General features: G+C 45.6%; 5 protein-coding genes, 1 long non-coding RNA gene and 1 other non-coding gene across 8 annotated transcripts; all 7 read left to right on the top strand.

Annotated features, from left to right (window-relative positions):
- Positions 1–63: 63 nt before the first annotated feature.
- Positions 64–229, top strand: LOC149270589 (U1 spliceosomal RNA). The gene has a single exon (XR_016268838.1). It is a non-coding gene; the product is annotated as a U1 spliceosomal RNA (small nuclear RNA).
- A 2,127-nt stretch (positions 230–2,356) lies between these two features.
- On the top strand, positions 2,357–7,562 carry Sap-r (prosaposin). Its single transcript, XM_018015681.2, has 7 exons — positions 2,357–2,566; positions 2,701–2,794; positions 4,377–4,659; positions 4,723–6,550; positions 6,626–7,113; positions 7,180–7,321; positions 7,392–7,562. Exons 1-7 carry the CDS (start codon positions 2,521–2,523, stop codon positions 7,394–7,396), a joined length of 2,886 nt encoding a protein of 961 aa, XP_017871170.1. The 5' UTR covers positions 2,357–2,520; the 3' UTR covers positions 7,397–7,562.
- On the top strand, positions 2,802–4,008 carry LOC149270588 (uncharacterized). The gene is made up of 2 exons (XR_016268737.1): positions 2,802–3,225; positions 3,294–4,008. It is a non-coding gene; the product is annotated as an uncharacterized LOC149270588 (long non-coding RNA).
- A 458-nt stretch (positions 7,563–8,020) lies between the features above and the next one.
- LOC108619264 (uncharacterized) lies at positions 8,021–9,351 on the top strand. Its single transcript, XM_018015781.2, has 3 exons — positions 8,021–8,299; positions 8,351–8,439; positions 8,498–9,351. Exons 1-3 carry the CDS (start codon positions 8,025–8,027, stop codon positions 9,349–9,351), a joined length of 1,218 nt encoding a protein of 405 aa, XP_017871270.1. The 5' UTR covers positions 8,021–8,024.
- Positions 9,352–10,265: 914 nt separating this feature from the next.
- Positions 10,266–13,624, top strand: LOC108619229 (uncharacterized). Of its 2 annotated transcripts, XM_018015716.2 has the most exons (6): positions 10,266–10,556; positions 10,623–10,781; positions 12,198–12,789; positions 12,851–12,960; positions 13,045–13,407; positions 13,509–13,624. In XM_018015716.2, the coding sequence occupies exons 1-6, from the start codon at positions 10,266–10,268 to the stop codon at positions 13,512–13,514; spliced, it is 1,521 nt and encodes a 506-aa protein (XP_017871205.1). In that variant the 3' UTR covers positions 13,515–13,624. The 2 variants fall into 2 exon arrangements, with proteins under 2 accessions (XP_017871205.1, XP_089319352.1); XM_089463226.1 differs by lacking the exon at positions 13,509–13,624 and having other exon boundaries at positions 13,045–13,464.
- Positions 13,625–16,320: 2,696 nt separating this feature from the next.
- Positions 16,321–18,330, top strand: LOC108619238 (uncharacterized). The gene has a single exon (XM_018015740.2). It carries the CDS (start codon positions 16,381–16,383, stop codon positions 17,869–17,871), a length of 1,491 nt encoding a protein of 496 aa, XP_017871229.1. The 5' UTR covers positions 16,321–16,380; the 3' UTR covers positions 17,872–18,330.
- Positions 18,331–20,086: 1,756 nt separating this feature from the next.
- LOC108610329 (uncharacterized) lies at positions 20,087–21,541 on the top strand. Its single transcript, XM_018002770.2, has 3 exons — positions 20,087–20,276; positions 20,346–20,576; positions 20,638–21,541. The coding sequence occupies exons 1-3, from the start codon at positions 20,259–20,261 to the stop codon at positions 21,415–21,417; spliced, it is 1,029 nt and encodes a 342-aa protein (XP_017858259.1). The 5' UTR covers positions 20,087–20,258; the 3' UTR covers positions 21,418–21,541.
- The last annotated feature ends 259 nt before the right edge of the window (positions 21,542–21,800 follow it).

The raw sequence follows: 21,800 nt of genomic DNA, 5'->3' as shown, positions 1-21,800 counted from the left end.
AACAATTCTCAAACGGTTCTGACTCTGCCGTATTGGAGTGGCTGTTCCAGAGCGGAGGAAAGCATACTTACCTGGCGTAGAGGTTAACCGTGATCACGAAGGCGGTTCCTCCGGAGCGAGGCTCGGTCATTGCACTTTCGGCTGAGTTGACCTTTGCGATTATTCCTAATGTGAATAACTCGTGCGTGTAATTTTTGGTAGCCGGGAATGGCGTTCGCGCCGTCCCGAATTAGTTGATACATATGATGGAGAGGTGTTAAATATGAATACGTGACTGATTGTGGACTGATTGCAGTGGGTCAAAGCAGACGAGCGAGGCGAGCATCATGAATAGCGGTCATTGTCCATGCATCTCTTCTAGTGTGCGCTTCTATAAAACAAAAACTCTTGAACTTGATCTTCTTGCGTTGAGTTTGCTTTGCGGAAGAAGCCTTCGTCTACTGTTTATCATATTTAAAGTGTGCTTCATAGGTAGAAAATGTTATTGGTGGTGGGGTTGGATTTCCTGGCCTTTGTTGTTGGCGCTGTAGTGTTCCGTTGGTTTCTCGCAGGTTTATTATCATTAGCAGCAGCAAATTTGACTCACAAATATATTAACAAATCTCTATTATTGTATTTGTTGCGGAATTGATTAACTTGAATTTTATTTTACGCCGTTCGCATAACCGCTAGTAAGCCAGCTGGCAGCAACAGTTGCTTGCTTGCTGTAGGTCTAGCACACCATCGGCGCGTCGATAAGGTCAAGTTCATTTCCGCATGGGTCTGATCTTGGTCTCAGGGCAACAGTATTCGCATTCAAAGAATGATCCAGCGGTAATGACTGCAATTTGGCGGCAGCTTAGCAATGGCTTTACACGCCCCGAATCGAGCTGCAGCCCTCTGGCTGATTAAAGCGCTAGATGAAGGAAGTTGCACAAGTTTTACAACCTAATAAAACAATTTACCATTAGATGAAGTGTATGTGACGCACTTAAGGTTTCTCTAACTGTGTCTCGTTGGCTGGTTACTCGTAATTACGCACGTAATTAGGGTTACAAGCGTACAATCTCTCTCTCTCTCTCGGTCCGTCTCCGACTAAGTATGTCACGCAACGAACCATCAACAAACAAATAATTTCGAGCCGAGTTCCCCCAAAAGACGAACAGGTCTTTGGCAATGGTATCTCTCCACCGTGTGAAAACTAGGCTCGCCTGCAAGGTTTTTATGCGTTTTTAATGAAAAAAATTGTTTGCTGAACTTACGTATAGATGGATAAATTCTAAAAGGCCTACCCATTGTCAATTACCTCGCAATTCATTGTCAATGGTCAAGTGCAGTTCACGCGCTGCTGCAATTAAATGTGGTAAAGAACCAAATACCATCGCCAGCAGCTAGCTGGCTGGCTGGCTGCTGGCCACGTTACCTTGGCCAGGCCAAGTCGAGTTTCAAGTTTCCTTCGCCGGCTTGACACAGATTTGTAGACATATTGGTTAGATAGATCGGTGACTGCATTTGGCATTTCGCTTGCCAATTCACTCAGCAGCAGCCACTAGCTGACCTCGACTTTCTGCTGGGGAGCTCAATATCGACAACAACAACAACAACAACAACAACAGCCAATTACCATTGAGAATGCACCAAACATTCTCAACTGTGTTAAGCTCCCACACCGCATCAGTTTATTCAGTTTGTTTTGAATAGAAAATTGCATTTTGATAAGCAAAGATGTGTATATTCACATATTGTGTAAACATTTCAACTAATTAAAATGCATTTTCCCAACATCAAAAACAATGCGGTGTAAAAAGTTGATATCAAACATCAATCAATTATTAAATTTCTGTTAACTATAATTACAATAGAATTTGTGTGCATTGTTGCGCGCTCAGCGCTTACGCCTCTGTGTTTGGTTAAACATTTACGAGAGCTAAACGCTGCAGCAAAAGTTCAAGAACATTTGTCAATGGTTATTGCCATAGTTTATTGAGTAAGACATTTAAAAACAATTAAAACAAAGCTCGAGCGTTTAGCTAATAAATGAATGCCTGCTGATATGACAAGTATTTTCTTATCAAGGGCTCAATTCAAATGACATACAATAACAATTAAAGATAAGGTGCTAGTTGTGGTATTTTTATTATTATTGTTTTTATTTTTTTTAATTATAAGAAAAATTAATTTGTTTTGTCTCAACGGGGTTTGAACTCGGGTCCACATGCACACTGACAAGTGTGCCTAATTTAATTCAACGACGTGGCAGCGCTACCAATCGTTTTTGTAGCTGTATGGCAGCCTTAAGAGAATGTTTAGTATATTTTATTATTATAAGTCGATAGATAGATATACCGATATATTTATTTTGATCAGCGAGCCTGGTCACACTAAAAATTAACAAAAGCAAAGCAAACGCAATTCGTTTTTCTCATTAATCATCAAATATTCATTCAGTGCAGTTGCAGTTGCAGTTGAAAGGGCAAGAAAAAAGTAAAATTGGTTTAATAATATCACCAGTTCTGAGAGCACACACACCCACAAAACAAAATGCGTAACGCGGGCCTTTTGGCCATTTTGGCAGTGTTTGTTTTTGGTAAGTTGTGACGTTTATAGTGAATATTGCGTATTTGTTAAACGTTGGTCAATAGACTTTTACATATACGAATGTATGTACATATGTATGTATATTATTCTTCAAGACGCTTTGTGTGTTTCTCTTCATTTTAGGCGTTTGCGTTTCATCGACGCCAATTGCTGAGCAGCCTCTGCTAGGTGCCACTAAGTGCACCTGGGGCCCCTCCTACTGGTGCGACAATCTCAGGTGAGTCTAGAAACTACTGTAAAAAAGCTTTGTCATCCGCTGAAAGAAAAACTAAACTCCCGCGTTTGCATTAAATAAGTTCAGATGTGAGACAATGGCCACTACGCAGTTATTAACCCGTTGTGTGTTTCTCATATTTTCTTCTATTACTGTTCATTGTTCGTCTTGAAGCACTGTTTGATAAGGAAGGCAATCGGCGCGGCATCCAAGGCGGAGCCGCCATACTGTTTGTGCCGTCGATAACCTTTTATGCGGTTTACAGTTGCTCTAATTTTTTTTTTTTTTAGCAGTATTTCTCTCTGTGTTTTCTTTTCATACTTGTCATACGTGCGAACTTTAGCTACACTTTGCACACACGTACACTCCGTCTCTCTCTCTTTCTCGCTCTTTCTCCCTTTGTCATTATCTCTCTTTCGTCTACGACTCTCTTTGTAAGTGTTATTTGTGTTGTTTTCCGTTTCGATTCCGTTTTAAATTCAATTAACAATTGCAATTCCAGCTGAGCCAACGGATTACATATGCGCAAATGAATAAACATATCTGTAAGCTGCATAATCAGCCGCAAATTTTGATGACTAATCGGGTTTAAGCAAAGCCTGGTCTCAGCTTAGGGCGGCAATTGTCCGACTTTCGGTTAAACTTTGCCAACTATTCGTCATAAATGAAACTGAATATATTACATTCAACACTTGGCACTTTCTTATCAATTCGATTTCTGACTAATCCAAACTGTAGTTATACCTACACTTGTATTTGCCCTAGGTTGGAATAGTGTGTATGTATGTATATGTACATATATACATATGCAATACCCGCCATAAACACGCCATTGCAAGTATATAATTGCATTTTCTAGCAAATGCTTCAATAATCAACGCTTCAGCTTTCATACAAGTTAGACAAAATTTTTGCAATCGATCGATTTTACTTCGTATTTTTCCATTAGCTTATATTTCTTTGTTTATTTATTTATGTGCACGGGATCGCTTAACTCGTCTTTGTTTTCCTTGTCAAACCAAAATGGTAAATATAAACAGAAAACGTCGCAAATTTTTTGCAACAAGAAGTCGCTACATATAAGTGCATATATGAATATATACATTATACGTATATTCCAAATATGAGTATGTCTGCTTATCTTGCCTAGTATATACACAATATTTGTTTGTTAAATAAAAATTAGCACATTACTGTGTGCCACAGCCTATCAAGAACATCATGGAATTAATAAACGTACAGTAATTTTTGGGGAATATAAACTGCGTCTGAATTCTCTACAATATCAGATTATTGTTTTTAAATGGTCGGGCGGTTTAAGCATAATTCCCGCTGTCTGTTAAGCGATATCTGAATGTGTACATATGTATATGATAAATTTGCTGCGGGTGCATTCAACTAGTGGATATTGCGAGGGTTCATTTAATGCTTTGGACTCTGATCTTTGCTGACTTCAATTTCTAGCTGAACGAAAAGCGATTATGATTGCGGGTCATTTGAGGCATTTGTTTTTCCCAACTGCGAACGCAGCACTTTTTTTTTTCGAATAGTCGACTAACTTATTCCGCTTTGTTTCATTCGGTAGCAATTCAAAGGAATGCAAGGCTACCCGTCACTGTATTCAGACCGTGTGGGAAAAACGAACAGTGCCCGTGGACACGGATTCGATTTGCCAGATATGCAAGGACATGGTAACACAGGCGCGCGATCAATTGCGCAGCAATGAGACCGAGGAGGAGATTAAGGAGGTATTTGAAGGCTCCTGCAAACTGATACCCATCAAGCTAGTGCAGAAGGAGTGCATTACTCTGGCTGACAACTTCATACCCGAGCTTGTCGAGGCGTTGTCCTCGCAGATGAATCCTGATGTGAGTAGCCGATACAAAATCTGCTTACATTTTCTTTTTTAACCTTACTCATTTCCCTTACAGCAAGTCTGTTCGGTAGCTGGTTTGTGCAACAGCGCTCGCATCGATGAGCTGCTGCATAACGCATATCAGGCGGCTCTGGACGGCACGCTCAAGGAAGAGGAAGTAGTGATCGATAATAATGATAACAAGAAGGAAGAAAGCAAGGAGACTGGCTTGACTCAGCTCTCCTGTGGAAATTGCAATCTGCTCACGCGCAAGATGCAGAGCAAGTTTGAGTCTACCAACCGCGATGACATGGTTGAGCAGCTGCTGCACTGGTGCGGCACCATGTCCAGTTTCTCCGATGGCTGCGCCAACTTGGTACTGACCTATTTCAACGATATCTACGAGAATATGCAGCAGCACTTGCGGTCAGATGGCCTGTGCCATTTGTCTGGCGTGTGTGCAGCCCGTTACCATCAACACGAGGATGATGTGAAGGAACCGGAGGCACTGACTACTCTGGACGGCGTTGGTGACGACATTCCCTGTGCTCTGTGCGAGCAGCTGGTGAAACATTTGCGCGATGTGCTTGTGGCCAACACCACAGAGACCGAATTTAAGCAGGTTCTCGAGGGCTTCTGCAAACAGTCGCGTGGCTTCAAGGATGAGTGCATCAGCATTGTGGATCAGTACTATCATGTCATCTACAGTACATTGGTCAACAATCTGGACGCCAATGGCACTTGTTTCCTCATTGGAGTTTGCCCCAAAGGCTTGGATAACACCCACGATGCACCCATCATGCCTTTGTTGCCGGCCATTGCCCCTGCCGAAGTGCACGTGACTATCAAGAAGTTAGGCGCCAACGAGCCCAAGTTTAGCCAGCAACAAATTATGGACATGCAGCTGCCAATCGATCATCTGATGGGAGCCGCTAATCCCGGCCTTTTGGTGCAGGGCGGTGAACTGTGCACCATCTGCGAGTATCTGTTGCACTTTATTCAGGAAACGCTGGCCACGCCTGCTACCGATGATGAGATTAAGCATACTGTTGAGAACATTTGCACTAAGCTACCACAGGGTGTGGCCGCGCAATGCCGCAACTTTGTGGAAATGTACGGCGATGCGGTCATTGCATTGCTCATCCAGGGTCTGAATCCACGCAGCGTGTGCCCCATGATGCAGATGTGTCCACGAAACATTGAGAATCACGATGATATCGAGGTATTCAATCCATCACCGGTAACCGATCAACAGGACAAGCCCACCTGCCCGCTTTGTCTGTTTGCCGTTGAGCAGGCTCAGATAAAGATTCGTGACAACAAGTCGAAGGATAATATCAGAAAGGTTCTTGACGGCCTGTGCACCCATCTGCCCAACAAGCTGCGCGACGAGTGCGTTGACTTTGTAGAGACCTACTCCAATGAGCTCATTGACATGCTTATCACCGACTTCAAGCCAGAAGAGATTTGCGTACAGTTGAAACTGTGTCCCAAAACTAAGGACTATTTGGATGAAATGAGCATCAGTCTCATAGATAGCGCGGAGGCCGATAAGTCGTCCAGCAGCAACAGCGAGGAACTAGAAGCCAATGAAATCGACTCCAGCAAGGAGATGCCCATACAGATTGCTTTCGACAAGGACTTCGGCGTCGCTCCCAATTGTTTGCTCTGCGAAGAGGTTGTCAAAACAGTCGAGAAGAGGATTGGCAAGCATACGACCAAGTCAGAGATTAAGGACGCGCTAGAGCACTCTTGCGATAAGTTCAAAAAACCATTGGCCACCAAGTGTCATAAATTCATTGACAAGCACGGTGATCAGATTGCCGACCTCCTACTGAGGGAGATGGAACCGAAAATCATTTGCACCGAGATTGGCATGTGCTTGGGCGGCGAGCAGGAGGATCGTAAGTGCCCAAAATATATACACAAAGGTTGATATATAAACTTAACTTATGTCCATTCAATTTCCCAATTGATAGTTGAAATCGATGAGGCCTTGAAATACGATGTAATTGTGATGCCCAAGCAGCAGGTCGATAAGTTGGCGCGCTTGGAGTCAACCAAGGTCGATGAGCCGCCCACCTGTGTCTTGTGTGAGTTCGTCATGACGAAACTGGAAGCCGACCTGCGTAACCAAACCGAGCAGGACGAGATCAAGAAGGCCATTCGCGCTGTCTGTGGACGTCTGCCGACCACCATACGCAAGCAATGTGATACCTTTGTCGACGGCTATGCCTCGGCTATTATCAGTCTGCTGAGCAAGGTGCCTCCGAAGGAGGTGTGCCAGAAACTGCAGCTCTGCTTCAGCCAAGTCGTCACCGATGAGGTGGTTGAGTGTGGCGTTTGCCATGGCATTGCGCAGTCTCTGTTCCCATTCTTCCGCTCGGAGAAGGATCACGACAAATTTACCATTCGGGACATGATCTCACAAGCCTGCGAGGACTTGCCAGCCAAGTACTATAGCATTGTAAGTAGATGCATTCCCAATTCGATATATTTCTGTATCTTATATTATTTAATCTTTATATTTTAGTGCTCGCGAATGATAACTATTTACGGCTACAGCATCATGCATCTGTCCGAGCGTCCCTATGTCGATCCGTCGCACGTCTGCGCTGAGATAGGCAAGTGCTTCGACAACGAGAAGTCCGCTTTGGCCTTTGCCAGAATTTCAGGTATATGGGAGGATTTAGAAGAGATTTATTGATTCCAGCTTTGATAACAAATTTTAACTTTTAATTACAGCTTAAGATGTTGTAACCGCAACCGCCTTGTGATGTGTCGCAAAGGGGCGCCACGATTTATATAAATATATATTATATCTTTACTTATTTGCTTACATTCTGTAATCCATTGTGACTGTAAATGATCTAAAATTACTTACTGTTCTCTAAAATTTATAATTTTTTTTCCCAATTTTCAATTACTTTACATTGCACTTAAGTCGAGAAAAAAAAGTGGGGTGATAGTTAAAATGGGAATGCACTCGATACCGATTGATTTTAGCAAGAGAATGCGAAGCGGGCTTAAATTAAAATCCCAAACGGAGACACGCCCCTTCCGGTCATGTACTTTTTATATATCACTTAAACGTGAACTCATTTTATAATAATATTGCTGCAATCCTAAGAGAATATATCATGTGGAACGATAAACCAGAACAGTCTGCGACTAATCAAACAGGTTCGACCTACGGAGAAATGGGAGTAACGTATAAAAAAAGTGTGTGTAGCATAAGACGACAAAAAGTGTAAAACATTAAAACGAGAATAAAATCTGATAATAAATATTACAAAAATATATAAATCAGTGTGCATGTTTAAAATTTATTTGGAAGCAATTCTAGAAATACACCATAATTTACATATGTGATTAAGAATGCTGTTCCAGGATACGCTGCTCATCATCAAGCCGGACTATATGCACAAGCGTCGTCCGGTGCTGCTAAAGGTCTTAGCTTCCGGATATCAGATTCAGGGAAGTCGGAAGTTGAATTTTTCGCCTGAGCTGGCAGCCGAGTTCTATGCGGACTTTGCAGATGAGAAGGGCTTCATGCTGGAGGTAATATTGCTGTCTAAGGGTATATCTGAGGCCTTTATTCTTACCAAAGAGAACGGCGTACAAGATCTGCTGAATATTATGATGTGTTATTTGTAAGTCGAAGGCATCGCAGCTCGATTTCAATTAATTTGCTTGACCTACAGTGGCACCGCTTCGGAGTTGGAGCGCAATATTCATGTAACTAAGCATGTGGATAGCGTGGCCCGTGAAATAACCTTTATATTTCCAAACTGTAAGTAATGCCGAGCACCAATGTCGATCATATGTTCTCAACAATGTCATTTATGCAGATATCCATGAGCCCATTGAAATCTTCGATAAGAATCGTTTTTGCAACCGTCCCATGCTGAAGCCTCTGCTTTCGGAAATCTACGATATTATGCAGAATGTCGACTGCAGCCAGGAGGATTGGAAGGTCCGCGTGTCCGATTATTTGATGCGTAGCAATCCCGTCGTGCCGCAGATCACCAATCAGTGTCAGCTAATGCCCGATCTAAACGTGCAGGAGAAGTCGCAACAGACGACCGTAACGTACAAGTCGACAGCCAAGGATGCCAAGCCTAAGGATAAGGTCTCCAGCACCACCTCTGTGCTGTCCAGCTCTTCGCCGCATTCGTCGCTATTGATAACTACGTCATCATGTGTGACTTGTGGTGGATTCGACCACACCGAGCCGTGTACAGAAGATATAGATCTCACCAAGCGTGTAGAGCCGCAGAGTGATGAGCCCGTGTGCGTCGATGAGGAGATTATTTGGAAGGAGATCGTGGTGTATGAAGAGGTTGTGCCCGAGGAAGAGCAGTCCGAGCAGAAAGATTTCGCCGATGTATTTGGTGAAGATGAATTTGCAATGCTCGAACAGGGTAGCAGCTCGCTGTCCGATTGTAAGCCAGCGGCACCCTCACCTCAGCCAGAAGAGGCTGACGCTGGCGCAGGCGAACCAGATGGAGGTCCAGCTGAAGAGGCACCACCAGCGCCTGAGCCTGCACCGCCAGCTGCCGAAGCGGCTCCACCAGCGGCTGAAGAGGCACCGCCAGCGCCTGAAGCGCCACCACCAGCAGCTGAGGAAGCACCTCCGGAGGCTGAAGCAGCTGAGGAGGCACCACCTGCTGCTGACGAACCGCCACCGGAAGCAGAAGGCTAATCAACACCTGTTGCCCGCGTTTTTATGATTTACCAAGCATTTTGTTTTCATTTCTTCTCTAACAAAAAATTACTGGTGTACAGAAAAAAGCCCAAACATCCAATCACCCAAACACCCAAACAAGAACCTGAACAAGCCAACCGTGTGCAATGCCCCACAAACGCCCACTTAGCTGGACGCCCCCCTTCAGAGTCCTGCAATGCGCACTCGCCGTGCCCAGGCTGCAGGCTATGTTGCCTGCAATTTTCACTCACCGACGTTGCACTCACACTCGAGAGTGGTTCAATTGTGGCGCTTTCAGTGGCAGTGGCAGTGGCAAAGTGGCAGTGCAACAGGAAGAGCAGCAGCAACAGCAGCAGCAACAGTAGCAGCAGTGGCAGTGGCAACAGCTACCCAACGTAAGCATTAGCAGTTTTTATTCCGTAAATCGTTTTTATTCGTGCTCTCCACATTCGAAGTGTTCAATAAAAAGAGGAATGAAATAAAAAAAAAAAAACAACAATTGTCATCTGCTGTATGTGTTGCATGCCACATGTGTGTGTGTGTGCGCGCATACGAATGTATGTCAATTATAAGGGATTAAAATATGGCTAAATGGGCGCGCAGTGCTCGTAACGGGATAGCCATGTTAATTGATAATAGCTTGATTGGTAGCAATTATTTTCAGTGTTGTGGTTGAATAAATTATAGTGCAATTCCATCGATTTTTCCCACATCAATCAGGTGGGAGGGTGGTCAACTGGGCACCACTATAGCTACTCGAACTATGGGTAAGTGTGCGTGTGTACGTGTGTGGGTATGCACCTGTCAGTACAATCAGCAATGCATTGCAGCCAATATGCAGATACAGCACCACTAGCAGCTGCAACCACTTAAGCCAGCCATACCAAAGCCAAAAGCGCGCGCAATACGTGATGTTGAACGTCAACAATCGACAGTCGCACATACAACACACAACCGCACAGGCAGCAGCACAGCAACTGGAGCAGCAGCAGCACCTGCTAGACACCACGGGCGCAACACATGACGGCCAGCTTTATGGGGAGGAGGGGCAGCAGCACGACGTGGACCTAAACTTTAGCAACTTCGCTGAGCTGTGCCGCCTGTGTGGCATACACCATGGACCCACCAAGTTGCATATCTTTGAGCCGCAGGCGGAGCAGCGCCAATTGCTCTACAAGCTGCGCAGTCTGCTGCAGGCGAATGTGAGTAGCTGAGTGTATGTGTGTGTGTGTGCATTTACATATATATATGTGTGTGGTCCTCAACAGATAACCAAGGACGACTATCTGCCAAAGCACATATGCGAGCTGTGCCTCGACCGATTGGAGCACTTGTACGAGTGGCGGCAGCTTTGCGTGCGCAACGAGCATATGCTGCGAAACTATGCCGCCTCCATGCAGATGGTCCGAGCCACCATAGACTTTCAGGTGAGTGAACCAGCAAGGCATCTCAACTGATAAGCGGCCTCCGCAATTGTCATTGTCAAAGTTACGCGGACGACTCTGTTTCGTTGTCAAGTTGTTCCGCGGCAGCCACCACCATCGCGCGGCTGAGCGCAAGAGTGTGTGTGTGTGAGAGAGAGAGAGAGAGAGACACAGAGAGTGGGAGAGAGAGCGAAAGCTCTCGGGCAGCGCGCCGAGTGGTATGCAATACCTTTTTTCTAGCTACACTTCCGCCTTTTGCGCTCAAGTTCAGGCGCTTCAGTATCTGTCTGTCGTTGACTCTGACTCCAGCGCTGCCTTCGTCGTGGTCGTGGTCGTAGTCGTAGTCGTTGTCGTCATTGTCGCACGTTCCGTTCCTGTTTCTCGGTGAAGAATAACAAATAATTACTCAAATTGTGTTCGTTCTGGCCGCAACTGAGACTGAGACTGCGGCTGCGACGCCAACGCCAGCGCCAACGGCGACGGCGACGGTGACGGTGACGGTGACGGCGACTGAGCGAGTCGACTCCAAATCAGTTTCGCAATACATACACAAACAAAAGGCGCTGAGCACTGGCTCGAGGAAGTAAACGGCGACGACAGCAGTAGCTAAAAATAAAGCTCGTATACCACTCGCATATAGCATTCTGAAATATATCAAAAACTGTGAGCTGCAAAGGAAAAAAAGAAGAGGAAGAAAAACTATAGATATCCCAACACAAAAACAAATCTTGCACGAAACGCAACGCTTTTTATTGATTTTCAATTGTGGTAAGCAACATTGCAAAAAAAAAAAAAGGAAAAAAAAAACACAGAAAAGAAATTAAAAGAAACCTAGGCGAAAGAAAAGCTACAAAACTGAGCCAATGAAAATGTCAATAGTGCGCACGGTGTGGGGCATTGAGCACAGTTCGCGTTTAGTGCTGCGGCATTAACCAAATGTGAATAGCGGGCAATAAACATTTAAGCCATAGTGAGTGAACGGCTAATATTTTGCTTAACTTTCGCTGGCGCGCTTTAAATACATTTAGGCAGACACGGAAAAGCCTCAAACCCAAAAACGCCGCCAAAGGGAGAACGGCCGGCGTACACACACACACATACGCGCGCGGCTTTAGTGGCAGCAGCAGCAGCAGTAGCAGCAACGCCACCACCACCACCAGAGGCAGCACCCGCACCCGCCCCCGCAACCACGTCCGCACCTCATTGAAAATCCGCCCGAGCAAAAGCTCAAGTCACAAATTTTTGCGCAAGGGCAGGCTGTTTTGAGTTCGCTCTGTTGGGGGTGGCGGCTGGTGAAATTTCGCAACACTTGCGCGCTTGGCCATTTAGGGGTGGCAGCGAAACGAAACGAACTGGAACGGAACGGAATGTGAGCGAGAGACTTATTCAATGTTTCATTGCCATTTGGTTAATTCGCAGGACGGCACCGTTAACATGGACAAGATGACGGTGGCCCAGAAGAATGCATATCTGGAGGCGCACATGGCCGTGCAACAGCAGATGGCGCAGGCGGCCATCCAATTCAAGCAGCAGCAACAGAGCTCCGTGCAGCAGAGCTCGCCCACGGCCAACAACAACAACAACAGCCAGAACAATGGCAGCATGCAGCAGCAGCAACAGCAGCAGCAGCAACAACAGCAGCAACAACAGCAACAGCAGCAGCAACAGCAGCAGCAGCAACAACAGCAACAGCAGCAACATTATGCGGCCACCATTAAAGTGCCACAGATCAGTTCCTCCAGCTCAGGTGGCGCTGCTGGCGCCGCCGGCGACAGCACCTTTACGGTGCCCGACGACGGCATGGGCTTCGAGGGCGGAGTGCGCGTGCTGCAGAGCCTGGGCACCTGGTCAGCGGCGGAACAGCTCACCTACAACATACCGAAGCCGAATCTGATACCCTTCACTGAGCCATACGTGGAGGGCGGCTCCATGCATCCGGCCAGTCGGCTCAAGGCTCTGCAACAGGTGCAGCAGGCGTCCTCCGGGGTGCGCAAAACAAACCCATCAAAAAGTGAGTAACAACAACAACAGATTGCTATACATTCAATGAAAACAATGGCGATCCTCTGCAGCCACCAACAAGGCGTTCGAGTGCACCGTCTGCGGCAAGGGGCTGGCGCGCAAGGACAAGCTGACCATCCACATGCGCATCCACACCGGCGAGAAGCCCTATATTTGTGAAGTATAAGCAGCACTAGACTCAAAGGCTTCAATGCCTCAAAGATGGCTGGCAGCCTCTAATCTGTTGCAATCTGCTCCATTTCAGGTGTGCAATAAGGCGTTCGCTCGCCGGGACAAGCTCGTCATCCACATGAACAAGTTCAAGCACGTGACGCCCACAAATATCGCGCCGCTCGGCAAGCGGCTGAACAATATGGTAAAGAAGAAGGAGCAACCGGATCCGCCGCCGGAAGACAACAAGCAGAGCCTCGAGCTGCAGCTACAGCAACAGGCTGTGCAGGTGGCCGCCCAGAATATCATAGTGCAGTCGGCGCAAGGGGCGCCGACAGCGATTCCGGGCATCATCATACCACACCACCAGCAGCAATTATCGTGGACGTGCGAGCTATGTGGACGCATGTTCTCGAGCAGGGACGAGTGGTCTATTCACGCCAAGAGTCATCTGGAGGTGAGCAAATGTCGGTTGAGCCTACCGGCCAGCGGGGCCTAGGGCAGTACAAGCATTTCGTATCGGTGCGGCTCTAAACTGGCCTTCTCTGATCCTTGCAGTATTGACAACAAGAACGGTTAGTCGTAGAGTCCACAAAACAAGCAGCCGCCATCGCTAAGAGCAACGGCAACAACAACAACAACATCAGCAACAACAACAACAACAACAGCAGCAGCAGCAATAATCGCGGCTATCAAATTGATGCGAACCGTAACCAAATACATAACAACAGCTCGCAAATGGAGGCACATGCACGTAACCAGAAGATAATCATACAAAATCAGATGATCCTCAATACCAACCAACAGCAGCAGCAGCAACAGCAACATGCTGCTGGCGGCAAGAAAGCGGCCAGGAAGCACCACCAACAGCAGCAGCAGCAGCAGCAACAGCAGCAAGCACAGACCAGCGCGCCTATGTACAACAATAATAATAATAATAGCAGCAGCCAAAACAACAACAACAACAACAACATCGGCAACAGCGTCGCCCATCAGGGACATGAAGTAACTAGCTATTAACAACAACAACTACAACTACTACTACTACATAAACAACTACCTAAACACCATTCAACAACAACACGCAAAAATTTTTGTCACTTTCACTCAATCTTTGTATCTGGTATCTTGTATCTTTGTATCTGTATCCCTTCATCCCTTCTTCCCGATCAGGTGTCAGTGCCCGTCTCGCACATCATTGCCAACTCCCCAACGGCGGCCACTTACATTCAGGCCCAACTGACTGGTCTACACGCCGGCAACACCATCGGCGTCAATGTTGGCGATGCTGCCGGCAACATGAACGTGCCCATCGTCACCTACAACGGCAATCAGTATTGCGTTATAACCCGTGCACCGGACTCCGATGGGATTGCCATGCAGAAGCCGCTCGAGTATGGCCAGGCCGCCACAGCCAACATAATTGTCATGTCGCCGATGCTGCCCCCGCAGCAGCAGCAGCAACAGCAGCAGCAGTAAACGAGTCCCGACATGATTTGCTCATTAAGTGTTGCGAAAATGATGCGGAAAATTTCATCAGGCTCGAGGCGTTGGTGGCGTTGCTTCATTAGCCAGGCCCCTGAATATTGATGTTGGATATCGATTTAGATATTGGCAGTTAATGGCGCCTCATAACTGGTATTTGGCAATGCGATGGGAGAAAGGTAGCCAGCCGCATTGCTGGCCAGGTAAATGGATAAGAAAGTGCGCTGCCCCAGGATCCGTCTTCAAGTTTACAATTAGCCTCTCAGCTCACAAGCAGCTCTAAATACAAATTGTAAATAAAGTTTTTAAAAAACAACAAAATAACTTAACAAAAAAAGACACAAAAAAAGCAAAGAAAACCAAAATGCAATTTAAGAACACCTAAGTATATGTTTAATTCTAAGCGAAAAAAGTAAAAACCAAAAATTAAAAAAATAAACCATATGCCAGCCGAGAGAAGTTTTCAAATAGTTTTTGCATGTAATGCTTCTTAAATTGAAATAAAAATCGTTTTTAAATAATTAGTTTCAGAAATCCATTACTAAACAAAAGAAAATAAATACATATACCAATACACATAAGAATAATATGTATGTGCAGAATATAAACCCAAATGCAAACACCATTAACTATGTAGTCTAAGCCATCTTACATATCCATTGAGAATCGAAAAACCACAATAATACCCACATAGAGCAGCCATTCAACTGAGATATTTTGTTCGTACTTAAATATTCCTTCGTATTTCTTAAATGTTTCTTCAATGCATCTTGAGTTTTATAAAAACAAAATAAATGAAAGTAACAAAAAATCGATGTGCATGAAATTATATGTAAAATAGTATGCGTTTAAATCAATTGTTTATAATTATGCTAACAGCAATACAATATTTGTGTCTAAAAAAAAAGAAAGGAAACAAAAGCAAAACAAGAAAAACATACAGAAAATACCTACGTCATAATGTAAGTAGTTCAGTAGTGTTCTCCAATGATACTCACATTCGAAAATACTACAGCAACAATGTGAAAAATGATTGAAAATATATTAAATACAATAAAATCTAACAATTTTAATTAGCTTCCGTTTCTTTGATTTGTTTATCAATTAAGAGAAACAGAGAACGAGAAAGGGAGAGAGATATATAGTGACATTACGCTTCTCTAAAATACAAAATTATATTTGATTTGAAGCTTACAAAAAAGTTCTCCAAATCTGGGGAGTTCTTCAGCTCAAGTATGCATCCATTACTAGATATTGTTGGGGCAAGCTTAGCCTAGCCTCTTCTGTCGCACAGTTGATGTTGCGCATACGACCCGTTGGTCGACATACAAAAAACTTATTGTCATTACCCTAGCCATATTCACACATTACTTCCATTCTGGGCTACCCATAATTGGCAGCTGTTCTCGGCCATTGCGATTCGAGAATTGAGCCACTTATTGGCTGACTTTTTCATTCACTGAGTTGTTTGGCTTAATTGACAAGACAACTTGGCGGTGGACTGTGTGAAGCTCGACTCTGCTGAAATCTGAGGTCCAAAAACATTAATTTTTGGTCAACGCAGCGCACGAAAAACAACTTTTCGTTGGCTCGAAAAATGCGGCAAGTTGACCTTAAACGGAAACTCGTCGTTGCAGTCGCCGTTGGCGTCGAATAAGCTGCGCAGTCGCTAATAAATTGAATACTTCAAATGTTCAAATGTGTTTTTTTTCCCTTCTTTTTTTTCTCGATGTTGTTTTTCGCAAGAATTGCAAATTAGTTGAGCTGAGCAGCGCAGCGCAGCGACGCGGCCAACTTGAACACCTACACGAAGACGACGGCGTCGACGTCGACGCCAGCGGCGGAGACAGCACCAGCAGCAGCAGCTGCCAAAGTCGCTTGGTTGTTTTCGTTCTTTTCATCAGTTTCAGTCGGAATTCACAGTTGAACGAACCACGTCGGACAAATGCTGAACGGAAAGTTCTACACGGGTCTGCCGCCCAAGATGGAGGGGCGGCCTTGCGGCAATGGACAGAATCGTCAGGAGTCGCACTTCTTCTGGCCGGACGACACGCGTGTGGATAGCGCCGTGGAGACGCGGGTCAAGCGACGCAATAGCCTCCAGCTGCAGTCTGGCGCCGAACGCCCACACCCAACAGCCAGCCAAAAGTTGAGCTCACTGCAAGCTGAGCCAACCCCAGAGGTGAACACGCGCCAAATGTTTCACAAGGAGTTTGCCAAGTCATCCATACAGTTCTACGACAATCTCCAGCCAAGCAACAGCAACACCAACAGCAACAACAACAAGTCACGTCTGCTGAACAGAGCACGTCGCGAGGTGACGCCCAAGCTCACAGATGTTGATCCACTGCCAGCAGTTGAGACTGTTGCCGAGATAGACCCAAGCGCAGCGAGACGCAATCAAGCCTACAGCTCCAAGATACAGTTCTACGATTACGTCAACACCAATGATGCGGACACCACGCAGAACAATGTCCGTCGCCCCAAAATGGACATGAACAACAAGCGCGAAGTGGAGCTCAACTCAAAGAACAGCCCCAAGCTACAGGTGAAGCACAACGTCCGCCATCTGAGCGTGGAGCGGGATGCGCCACAGCTGCGCCTGGTCACGAAGAAGCCACTCAACGACGGCCAGCAGTGGCAGCAGCCGGACACATACGAGTCGATCATGAGGCCACCTGTGATGGCGCCCAGGAAAATACTCAAACAGCAGCCCTGGATCGAGGACTTTGATGAGTCCATGCTGAACTATATGGACAATGGCATGCAGCAGCTGCGACTGCGCAGCTCGGCACCAGCCAAGAAACATGTCACCTACAATGAGGAGGCAGCGGAATATGCCTACTATGATGATTGCTCGGAGCCGAGCGAGGGTCGCCAGTTGAGGCAGTCGTTGCCAAATATGCGGACAGGAAGCGGCCAGCAGCTGCAACAACAACAACAACAGCAGCCAGGTCCATATGTGGAAACTGGTCGCAATACAAAGTCGTTAAATAACTATAATAAAAAGAGTCATAATAATTATAACGAATACAACAACAACAGCAACAGCAGCAGCAACAACAACAGTTACAACAACAGCAACAGCAACAGCTTACGCTCACGGAAAATCTTGCCCAAATTGCCAGAGCTGACAACGACAACAACATCAACAACAACAACAACGTCGGGAGCAATGAGAGCTCGACGCTTTGATGACACACGTACAACAGCAACAGCGTCTGATGTGGATAATTCTGCTGCTGCTGCCGCTGCTGCCCCTGCTGCTGCGGAGGCGACATCTCCCTCTGACCCACGCAAACACCTGCGCAGCAGCCTCTGCTTCAACGGCGACGCTTTGGTAGTCGATGTGGGTGCTGCGCCAGCGCCGACCTCAGCTGTTGCGACTGCGCGTCGCTCGGCCGGGCGGCGAATCAACGTCGGCCTGCCCGACTGAGGCAGCGATTATAGATATGTATATATATATACCATATACCATACACCTTGTATAACATACGATATTTACTATTTGTGTTTATTGAATGCAACGTTGGCGTCGTTTCATGTTAATTGAATGCATCAACTGCCGCTGCGACTGCGACGGCGACTGCGACTGCGACAGCGATGGCAACTGCGACGTTGGCAGCGACAGCTTTATGGCTCGTTGTTTTCTGTTTTGCTTCTTTTTTGCTGTCGCTTGTCGACTTCACCCACAGCGCACCGAATTAAACACCGCCAGCCAACAATGACTACAAATTATTTCTAGTGCTAATGATCTTGCCTAAAAAACGAACAGCAAATCTTATATAATTTCTACATACTCTATTAGTTGGCCAGTCAAAATGTATTAATTTAGTGAGTTAAGTTCGCTAAAAACAAAAGAATAATAAAAATGCTAATCATCACATAATAAGAACGCTTTCGTTTGATTTAGAGGAATCGTTGCTTGAGCAGACCTTAGATAAATATTATCTCTAGAGCTAATTAACTAATTTTTGGCTCTGAAGGAAATTGTATATAGATTACTCATTGGCTATAAATTAGATAGGCATGTAATTGTCTAATGAAATGAAAGCAAAACATGAAAATTTAAATAAAATTAAAATGTATTTTATACACATAAATAGTATTAAACAACTTGGTCATTGCTAAGCTTTTGCATAACAATAAACTGCCTCCGTAAACTCGAGAAAGAGAGTGAGAGAGAGATAATTAATTTCTGTTGAAAATAAAGTGAGTAAATTAATTTTAGTGCACATTAGTATAATTTATAGTTGAGTTAAATTGAGCTTTAATGTCGCATGACCAAAGGCAGTCAGGGATTGCTTAAGGAGGCTCTGTCAGCTAAGCTAAAGCTGAAGCCTTTCACTGAAATGAACATTTCACCAAAAATACGTTGACTGAACTTTATATTGTTAACGGCACTTGAAACGAGCTCAGCCTCAGCTGGCCAGTTAGACAGCTATCCAGACAGCCAGACAGCTAGCCGGCCAGGTGAGTTCATTTTGTGCACAATGGAAACGGAAATTATGACGGCCGAATTTTGGTTGCACCTCTTGCAGCAACTGTTGCTGCTGTTCAAATTGTCGTGGAGCGTGCGACGTGAACTTGAGCTTGACCTTGCTGGAAATTGGGAGGAAAATGCCGCATAGAGTCAACATTAATTGGCCAATTTTGTATGCAACTGCAAATGTATCAATCAAAGTGCCATTAAGCAACTATTTCATTAGGGGCATGTATTTAATTGTTTTAAAATTGAAAAAAGACACAAACACAAATTGCAAAATGAAGAAAACAACAACGAAACAGGATAAGCGTAACGGAAAACATTGGCCGAGAGTTGCGCAAATGGCGCGTGATGAAATGTTATGCAATTGAACGCTGTCCAATTCCAATTTCCACTTCCACCTACCAAACGCCAAACAGAAGAGACAGAGAAAAAAGTAAGAAAGAAAGAAAGAAAAAAATTAAAGAAAACATTTTCCGCATTGCGCCTGTGTCGCATCCTGCCTTGCTAGAAAGTAGTCCAAACCTGAGCACCAAAAGGCCAAGCCATGTATTGCCGGCATTTCCTGGCACAGCTGAACCTGAACTTCAGGCCAAGCGAACCGCCAAAAAAGTGCAAGTGGTGGCAGCAACTTTTATTGGGTAACCCACACACACATGCAGTGGGCACATCTTGAAACCAGTTAGCGCAAAAGCAGATCTTAGAGGCAGATAGGGCCACTGGCTTGAGGTCGGCTAGACCATTGCCTCCCTCTACTACCAGTTGGCCAGCTAATAAGACGCGCATTCCAAGCCACTCTCAACATTTAACAAATGGTTATAGTTACTTGCAATTACAGCCATAAACAACATTTTATTTATGCCGCCTGCTCCACTTCCTACTGGATATGCAAATGATGCTAGCGGTGGCCGTCGCACAGCCCCTGCCAGCAGCCCGAGTCGAGCTGTGTTTGGGGCCGCAGCTTCCTCCAAGTGGTGGCCAGGTCTATGCGTGAAACGTGAGTTGTTCACTTGTGCGCAGATTTCAATCTCTCTCTCTCTCTCTCTTTCTCTTTCTCTTTCTCGATCTCTTTGCTGGCCACAGTTGTCGTCTTCGGGCTTATTGCAAAACATGTTGCGGCAGCGCATTTGGTTTGTTGGAATAGGAAGGAAGCTGGCATAAAACCGTTGTGTCCATTGCCAAGACTTTCAGTTTCGTTTAAACCACGCGGCTGCGCAAGACTTACTGCAGACGTGAAAACACTTTCGTAATTGTGTTACTTCGTTGTTACGGCAGCGAAAAATCTAGTGAATCGCTGCGAGTGAAGTTTTAGTGTGAACCCCACAGACCCATACAAAATGCGACTGTGCTGGAATGTAAGCGACGACTGCTGTGACTGCCAAAATGAAGAGAGGTTTCCTAATCCCCAATTTGTTCAATTGTAGCTGCTGGGAGCTGTACTACTGCTGGGCTCAATAGCATCTGGCTTGAAACCGCCCAGATCCTTCTACCGGCGAAACTACTACAGCTCGGCAGGTCCACCAGGACCCGTGCGCTTGGTGTCTGCACCTAGTGGACCGCCTAGCTATCGTGCTGACCTGCACACCAATGAGAGCAAGCGCCGCGATGTGGTCAACAAATATCCGAAGAAGACCCACTACAGGCCTTACACTTCGGTTAGCTGCAGGTGCAATGCATAACGGCCCGAGTGTCAACTAATAGTCTTTCCAATTTTAGGAAGAGGATGACTACTCCAGCGAGCGCTACTCGGGTGAGTATTCCAGTGAGACGCAGCAGGACAGTCGCGAGTATACCATAGGCACCCATATACGCGTACAACATCCCATTACGGTGCCCAAAAAGGCCCATCCCAGCTCACCGTACTCCAAGCCACACAAATATGTTTCAACCACGCCATACAAGAGCAACGGACGACCGGTATATGCACCCGATGGAAATTCTGGTGAGGAGCAGCCAGTGGAGCCGCCGCCAAAGCGCACAAAGTGGACGCCGGCGCCATATGAATCGGAGCCAGACCCTTTCCACTTGGTGCCACCTCCGAAGACAACTTCTTCTTCCGGTCATTCTGCGTACAGGGTTTTCGAATCGGATCAGGAAGACTATGAGGGATCCCCGCGTTCGAAGAGCCACGATCGATATAAGACCGCTGCATCCAAAAAGCAGATCGAGGCATTTCTAGAAGATCAGCAAAAGTTGCTCGACGACGCCATCAAACTACAGCTGCTTAATAATCCCAAGCTACAAAAGTTCCTGAAATCCAATACGCGCGAGCCGCGACCCGATTTGGATATCGAAGATTTCGAAACCTTCCCGCCAAACTTCTCCGGCCCTGGTCCGCTCCACAGCAATAGCTTCAGTGGTGAGCATCCACCGTCCAAAGGCAGCCGACCAAGCCGACGTCCGCCCGGCGTTGTGTTAAAGCGTTCCCCGAAGCCGAAGCACATTGCCACACCGAAAAGAAAGTACAGATCGACTGCGCTGGTGATCAATGTGTAAAGCGGAATGAATAATATGGCTTAGTATCTAAGACGCACTTATTTAAATATGTTATTTAATATGTTTACATTATAATCTAACTCTGATGTAAATTATGTAAATATAGCAAACTGTTTTCTTTAAATTAATTGGCAACAACTGAAAAAAAATGCATCAAATATAAAACTATTTTGGTTGTTGTCTGTGCTACAAAAGTGATGGCGTTGCCACCTCGCTGACGTCATTTATGGTTTGGTCAATTGCTATAGTACTTTTCCCGAAGCTTTTGCCCACTAGATGGCGCCAACTACTAGGCAAAAGCTATGATATGAACTCCACAATATTATAAAGTGGAAAATTAATACTAGCTAAAATTGAATTAATTTAAACATATATTTAAATTT

Source organism: Drosophila arizonae, chromosome 2 (assembly GCF_054131065.1).
Source record: "Drosophila arizonae isolate 15081-1271.41 chromosome 2, UAZ_ARI_1.0, whole genome shotgun sequence".
NCBI classification, from domain to species: Eukaryota; Metazoa; Arthropoda; class Insecta; order Diptera; family Drosophilidae; genus Drosophila; species Drosophila arizonae.
The sequence above is the reverse complement of the archived record's forward strand: the minus strand, read 5'-3'. Positions and strand labels throughout refer to the sequence as shown.